Genomic DNA, 7,343 nt, shown 5'->3' with positions numbered 1-7,343 from the left:
GACTGGCTGGCTTCTGCCTGAAGAGATGCATAAAACACGCTATTTGACCTCCATAAACTTCTGACAGTCAAACTTAACATTCAACTTATTGCTTATTTCGTAAGGGCTGCTTTCAACTTTCTCTTCGTAGCATGAGTCAGAGAAAAAGGGGAACGAGGAAAAGGAAAAACGAGGATGCCTCCGCAGGAGAAAAGGAGGGCGAGGACACTGAGGAAAGAGGAGACAGGAGGAAGAACCGCGCAACAAAGAAGTACATTGGAGCTCATGTTGGCATTCAAGGTAGGGCCTAATGTCGTCTTCTTTGACACCATTTGAGATAAGCACGCTTACTCACACTTCTGTGACGTCACGTCCATAGGTGGGATATGGAAAGCCGTGGAGTCCTGTATGGAGATGGGTGGCAGCAGTTTCGCCCTGTTCCTGGGGTCCCAGCGATCGTGGAAGAGGCCTGCATTGGACCATACAGCTGCAGCAAAGTTTCAGGAGCTGTGTTCCCAACAGGGGTTTGACCCAGCTCATATCTTGCCTCATGGCTCCTACCTGATGAACTGTGGATCTCCTAAAGAGGGTCCGTCAGACACTGATTATTGTCTTTCATGCCCAGTTATCGCTTATTATTCTTTTCAGAATTATTCTCTGTTTTGGTCTAACTTGCGTACCATATTTTCAACTAGATGTGTTTGAAAAGAGCCAGGCCCTGCTGGTGGACGAGCTCAGCCGCTGCAACCTGCTGGGTCTCAGCCTCTATAACTTCCACCCCGGCTCCTCCCTGGGTACCATCACCACTGAGCAGTGTGTGGACAAGATTGCGAGCGCCATCAATTATGCTCACCAGGAAACCCCATCAGTGGTTACAGGTACGGAGGGCCGCCAGAGTACCTGAAACAACCAGCAGTGTGTAGCTACCTTCCAGTCATTGCCTTTTTGATGAAACCCATATGCAGAGACATTGCCAGAGGTATTAATAAAACTCACAGACTCTATGTAAACGATGGACATAGGTTCCCAGTCTGAAAAGTGAAGCCAGTGCATTCTTTATAATAACCAACAGGGGGCAGCAACTCTGGTTGCAGAAATTGTGGTTTTATGAATAAGACAACTGAAAATTCCAAGTTCCCAGTTGCAAATTTTTTGTGAAATGCCCCTTCAGCTCTGATTTCCCACTTGGAAAATTGGAGCAGACCAACATGCCCCGAGTTAGCAATCCAAGATGGTGGCACTGAACATGAAAGCAATAAAACTATAAACGTTTAATCTGTACTGCCACTGTTGTGTATTTTTGACTCGTTAAATGAGCCATATGCAGAGCACTGATCAGGCTAAAGAAAAGTAAGTATTAGCCATTATTGTCAGTGATACTCGAATGGCTCCACCTGGCTAAGAACCAAAACAAATCCTGTTTTTCACGGCTTTTTCCAGAACATGCTAACTTGGGATTGACACACTCCAGAGATCCGATATCCGAGTACGCAGTTATCTGGAACGTGGCAAAAGTCTGTGGAAGAATGACTCTCTGACTCTGATCTCTGACCTCAGCAGACACTTTACCAATGAGTTTATAGCTGAAGTCTTATTTAAATACAGCATGAAACTCATATTATAGAAAATGCATATAAAGGAGCACAAAATGGGGGGCGCTGGAGCCTATCCCAGCTGTCATAGGGCGAGAGGCGGGGTACGCCCTGGACAGGTCGCCAGTCTGTCGCAGGGCTAACACACAGGGACAGAAATAATAAAGGATAAGCGGAAGCGAATGGATGGATGGATGGATGGATGGAGCACAAAATGGGGTAGACCTTAGTGTGGGCCTGTTTTGTGATTGGCAAGTAACTACCATATAAACTTGCTCATCTGGTTTTCAAAACAGAAAGAATCCAACAGCAGAAAAGCTCAGCCAGAGGTTTCATAACAAGACTTTACTAATTAATGACGCCATGCTGACTGTATCCATCTTTTATAAACCATATGTGATAAAGCACTTCTTTATTGTATTTGGTTCTAAATCCTGTGCTGTCCAGCAGAGGACTATAAATCATTACCTTAAAGGTCAGTAGCTGCTCTGGCATACTGTAAACCAATTGGCAGTGCATGTCAATCTTACTAAATGTCCTATCCTCCCCGTTTCTAAAAAATGAGTTTCTAAGCCAAAGTACAAAAGGGAGATAAACAATGTAGCAAAGAACCAGTTGTCAAAAACTCAGTGATTTATGCCTTAATACACAAAAAGTGCTCCATCAAACCTGTGTGGGTGGGCAGGGAAAGGCACATGCAAGTTTTTGTGTACACTCCATTTATACATCTGGTCTCTGGTGCATACATATTGCCGAAAGGCTTGACTAAACAGATATGCCTTTAGCAGACTTTTTAAAAGGAATCTACTGAATCTGCAAACCTTTAGAGTGGAGGCAGCACATTCCACACCAGCAAAGCCTAAAAAACGTGATCACCCAGAGGACTGTTTGTGGTGGCGCTTGTAGAGTAGAGGTAGTAGTCAGGTCAGGGTTTTTCTAACACAAGAATCCCTACACAAAATATAAGTTCATGTTGTTAAGCTTTCTATTACTGGACTAAATCCCTTTACATGTAGTTATTATATACGCTCAGTAAAACCTTTATTAGGAAATCCATGCTATTATGGGGATGGACCCACTTTTGCCTTTAAAACTGCCCTTAAGTTTTTGTAGCACAGTTTCATCAAGGTGCTGGAAACGTTATGGTCTATATTGACATGATAGCATCACACAGTTGCTGCAGATTTGTCAGAGTCACATGGGAATCTCTTGTTTTACCACATCCCAAAGGTGCTCTATTGGATTGAGATCTGGTGACTATGAATGCCATTTGAGTACAGTACCACCAATGGAAAAATCCAGACCTTACCATCCAAACTCATCAGACCAACCAATGTTTCTCCACTCTTCTGTTGTCCACTTTTGGTGAGCTGATGTTAACCGTAGCCTCAATTTACTATTCTTAGCTCAGAGGAGTGGGACCCATTCTGGTCTTCTGCTGCTGTAGCCAGAGATGCTCTTCTGCATATCTTGGTTGAAACAAGTGGTTATTTAAATTACCTTTGCATTTCTATCATCTCAGAGCAGTCTTACCATTTTCCTCTGACCTCTGGCATCAACAAGGAATTGACGCCCAATTGATAGCAGTCCAAAAAAGAGAAACTATCTGTAAACCATAGAAGCGGGAAAATCCCAGAAAATCAGCAGTTTCTAAAATAATCATCTGGCTCCCACCAACCATGCCACATTCCAGGTCACTTAAATCACTTTTTTTTTGTTTTGTTTTTTTTTTTATTCCCCCTTTCCGATGCTCAGTTTGAATTTCAACAGGCGGTCTTGGCCATGACAATGTGCTCAAATGCATTGAGTTGCTGCCATGTGATTGGTAACGTAACTATCTAATTAATCAATCAATTGAACACTCAAATCTAATGAAGTTCCTGTTGACTGGATTTTGATGCCTATCAAGAGAAATGATGTTTGCATGGCACGTCTGTTAAATAAAAAGCCATTTGATCTTTGCCTGACATTTTAATGTTAACAAAAGTTTGTTGATACAAATACCAGTGCAACTTTCAGTGGTTAGCACTGTCACTTCCCATCAAGAAAGTCTGGGGTTCGACCCTGCTGAGTGACTCTCCAGGTTTCTCCCACAGTACAAAGGTATGATTGTTATGTTAGCTGTTGTACGTTTGATAGGTTTAGATGTGAGCGTAGGTAGCACGTTGTGATGGACACAACCAAGAGTGTACCTCGGCCTTTACTTGCTGACACCTGGGATATACGCTACAGCAGAATACAACAGCAAAAGCCACGTTCAGACTCTGTTTGAAGAGGTAACGACAGAGAAATATTACAAATGTATGAGTGTGTCAAATTAAAAGCCTTTTTTTTTTTCCTCCTTTTTTTTTTCCTCCTTTTTTTTTTTTTTTTTTTCTTTCTGTCTCTCTCTCTGGGCTTTCTGCGTGGTCAGTGTTGGAGAACATGAGTGGCCAAGGCAGTACGGTGGGCGGCAAGTTTTGTGAGCTAAAGAGCATCATAGACAGAGTGAGAGACCAGACCAGGGTAGGAGTCTGTCTGGATACCTGCCATGCATTTGCAGCAGGTGAGTGAAACCTGATAGCAGCCTGTGGCGTTAACCTCAAATTTGCTTTCTGTCCAACAGGGCTGTGATACCTTAAAATATTCAACCTGGCATAAGACCTGAGGGAGTTTCTTTCTGTGCTCAATTGTTGTTTTATGTCTCATCTTGGGAGGATACGACCTCGCTGCAGAGGGAGGTGTGAAGGCCATGCTGGATGAGTTTGACCAAGAAGTGGGGCTCCAATACCTCAAGGCCATTCATCTTAATGACTCCAAAGGTATAGCCAGGGCATAGAGACAGAAAAATCACACATGCAAGTCTCTAGTTGTCTTTCCTTATTCTTTCTGTGTAACCTGAAGGTAAACTTGGCTGTAACCTGGATCGGCATGAAGATATCGGCAAAGGTCACATTGGAATCTCTGCATTTCGAGAAATTGTCAATGAGCCCAGACTGGACAACATCCCTCTGATCCTGGAGACACCCGGACGGTGAGATGGTTGTCTGTTGTATATGGTAATGTATTTATTAATTTCCAAAACAGGAGCTGCTAGCTCATCCTGTTTTCAGGTTCCTCTTTAACATGGCTGCTATGTTCTTCCCCACAGGCCTGGATTTGAATACACTGAGCAGATTGACCTTCTCTATTCCCTGTGTGAGAAAAAGTGAGAAAAGCACTACTGATGAGTCGGCACTGATAAACTGAACTCTGCAAACACACTGTTAGCCGTGAAGAGAAGTGTTGTTTTTGTTTTTTGTCTAGTACCAAAGTGGAGGAGTGACCTATTGTGATATCTCTAAACACGGTCATATTATTAGTCGTTCACCACATGAACAGTTTCTCCAAATTACAAACCTCATCTTTGAATACGAGTTTAATAAAGGTGATTTTGGAAGTTTTTATATGGCGTGGGGAGGAGTCTTGTTCCGAATGAGCCTTTAGGGGGCAGCAGAAACACACAAATGTAAACCAAACCTAATGAGACTTTGGTTTCAAAGGATGCAGGTAGAATAAGTGTGAGGAAATGGTTTGCACATTTGTATTGTTTTTTTTATCTTTAAGCAAAAAGAATTTAAAAAATTGCTGATAAGTGCAACAAACTCAATTAAATGGAGAAAACATAAATTATTGATCCAAAGGTAAATAAACATTTTTGCATTACATATTTCCAGTGGCAACACAAACACAGACATAGAGATAGAATGATAACTATACCTCATCTCTGAAGTTTCAAACAACACTTTTGTTAAATACTATTTACATTTTGTTAATATGACTAAATTGCTGTAAGTTCTATACTTTTTAATTTGCCATACATTAATCAATTTTCTTTTCAATACAGGCCTGCATGACAAAATTAGAAAGCAGTTTTATTTTCCTACAACGAAAATTCCTGTTCAATTCTGTTTGATGTAACTCATTGCCTCATCAATGGGACCTGCTCCAGATTTACCAGTCAAATTCTGTATGCAACTATTACAGACCCTAACACATGACAATCGGCCGTTTTTGAGATGGGGCCAATGACTGGAATTTTAAAAACTGCTCATATCAGATTAAAAATTATATTCCATTGCCATTTGTAAAGAAGGGATAAATAATTACATCTACTTGACAGCTGTCACAAACACACATCCCACTCCCAACCACAGAGAACCCCCATCTTCCTTCTCTTTATGCCTCCAGCTCTCAAATGGCAACACTCTGGAGCAGCTGTTGAGCCATAGGAGGTCATTAGTTAATTTTTTCACACCTACACTATTCAACACCCTGTGGTGCACACGGGGAAAACATTTGCAAGCAGTGAAGGCTTAGAAATGTACAACAGCTTTCTATCTAAGCTGGGTGGGGGGGGGGAGCATGAGAGAGTAAACAGACTGGGGGGATATGATCTAATATCTCTTGGCTCTATGGCTGTGCCGTGACTCATTACACTTAAAATAGAGCAAACAACACCAGATGCAAGTTTGATCATGAAGTTGAGTGTCTTATTGTCTATCTTAACTTTTTCCCACAGCTGAAATTTGAATTTCAGATAAGAGATATGATATGGAAGTTTGCCTGTGGGAGGAAAAGTGGAATGGGATACAGTAGTAATGAGACAGACGGGGAATGTGATAGCTGACTTTAAACCTCATAAATGAAATCATAAAAATGTATTGGTTCAAATTCTTCATTTAGCTTTTATGTTCCAGCATTGCATCGTTATCTTATGGTTTGCAGTTTTCTGTCTCGCATCATTTAATTGTGTTCACAGCAATGTTGTGCTCTCTCCACGTTCTCTACGACTGTGAGCTTGCACGTCTTACTCTTGTTTACGTTCAACATCAGTGATATTGCAATTTAAAGCCAATCTGCCTTTGTGCTCTATTTAACAGCCTCAAATAAAGTGTAAAATAAGCACAGGTCCAGACAGTTTGTCTTTCAGTGCAGCGTTAACAGAGACAGGAAGTGGAGGTGCCTGGCTCAAGAATGTCTCTGCTCTCAGGTCCCACCCAGAGGAAATGCCTGTCCGGCCTGTTAGAGTCTGCATGGGTGAAAAAGAAGTCTCCTGTTAGTGGAGTTCTGGTTAAGGATGGAAGGAGATTGAATGATGAGGAGGGCGTCCCTCGGCAAGGGACAGTTTAGATAAGCAGATGCTTGATGGTTTTCAGAGGCGTTCTAGTGATCTGGTTGGGTCAGGGGTTACAACCCGGAGAGACTGAAGACTAAACAGTGAACACACATTCCTGAATTCTAAATTAATCATGTTATGGAGGAGGTGTTTGAAGGAAAACACTGATGGGACCATTAAGTGCCTTTCCATTATCTAATTATCTTAAGCTGTGTGGTTGCATTCAGTTCTGGCTTACTGTGCGCCTGTGTTTTACGAGCGCTCGTCCAGCCGTTCCTTCTCCTCTTTGTCTGTCATTACACTGTGCTGCAAATATTTTCCACTGCAGCCTAAAGCCACTGATCTAATTATACAACTTTTTTAAAGACTACCAGATATTTTTGTTTCTCTCAGTATCTTTCCCAAATCATATGTAAGTGCTTCTGAATAACCAATTGAAGAGCTCTCCCTGAACTAAGTTTTCATCAGCTTGCCAAAGTAAAGTTGGAAAGAAGTGTCAAACAGTTACAATGAAGACATTGTTTTTGTGTTAGACGTCAGTGACTCAGATGGAGGGAAAATCAGTGGAGCAGCAGCATGTACGCAGAATACTTTGCATGGATTTTTTATGCTATATGTTGTGGTGGATTATAAAA

The 7,343-nt window shown here is 41.8% G+C and overlaps 1 protein-coding gene across 1 annotated transcript; it reads left to right on the top strand.

Annotated features, from left to right (window-relative positions):
- The first annotated feature begins 60 nt into the window (after positions 1-60).
- On the top strand, positions 61-6,494 carry si:ch211-141o9.10 (probable endonuclease 4). Its single transcript, XM_005448029.4, has 7 exons — positions 61-279; positions 359-568; positions 675-857; positions 3,985-4,116; positions 4,268-4,372; positions 4,455-4,584; positions 4,702-6,494. Exons 1-7 carry the CDS (start codon positions 132-134, stop codon positions 4,760-4,762), a joined length of 969 nt encoding a protein of 322 aa, XP_005448086.1. The 5' UTR covers positions 61-131; the 3' UTR covers positions 4,763-6,494.
- Positions 6,495-7,343: the final 849 nt, after the last annotated feature.

Source organism: Oreochromis niloticus, linkage group LG8 (assembly GCF_001858045.2).
Source record: "Oreochromis niloticus isolate F11D_XX linkage group LG8, O_niloticus_UMD_NMBU, whole genome shotgun sequence".
Lineage (NCBI taxonomy): Eukaryota > Metazoa > Chordata > Actinopteri > Cichliformes > Cichlidae > Oreochromis > Oreochromis niloticus.
Note: the sequence above shows the minus strand (reverse complement) of the source record. Positions and strands in the feature narration are given on the sequence as shown.

Excerpts from the sequence above, each read along its gene's own strand:
- si:ch211-141o9.10 (XM_005448029.4), top strand. The coding sequence starts at position 132 with ATGAGTCAGAGAAAAAGGGGAACGAGGAAAAGGAAAAACGAGGATGCC. Across the intron at positions 280-358 it reads AGCTCATGTTGGCATTCAAG|GTGGGATATGGAAAGCCGTG; the intron begins GTAGGGCCTAAT and ends TCACGTCCATAG. Across the intron at positions 858-3,984 it reads AACCCCATCAGTGGTTACAG|TGTTGGAGAACATGAGTGGC; the intron begins GTACGGAGGGCC and ends CTGCGTGGTCAG.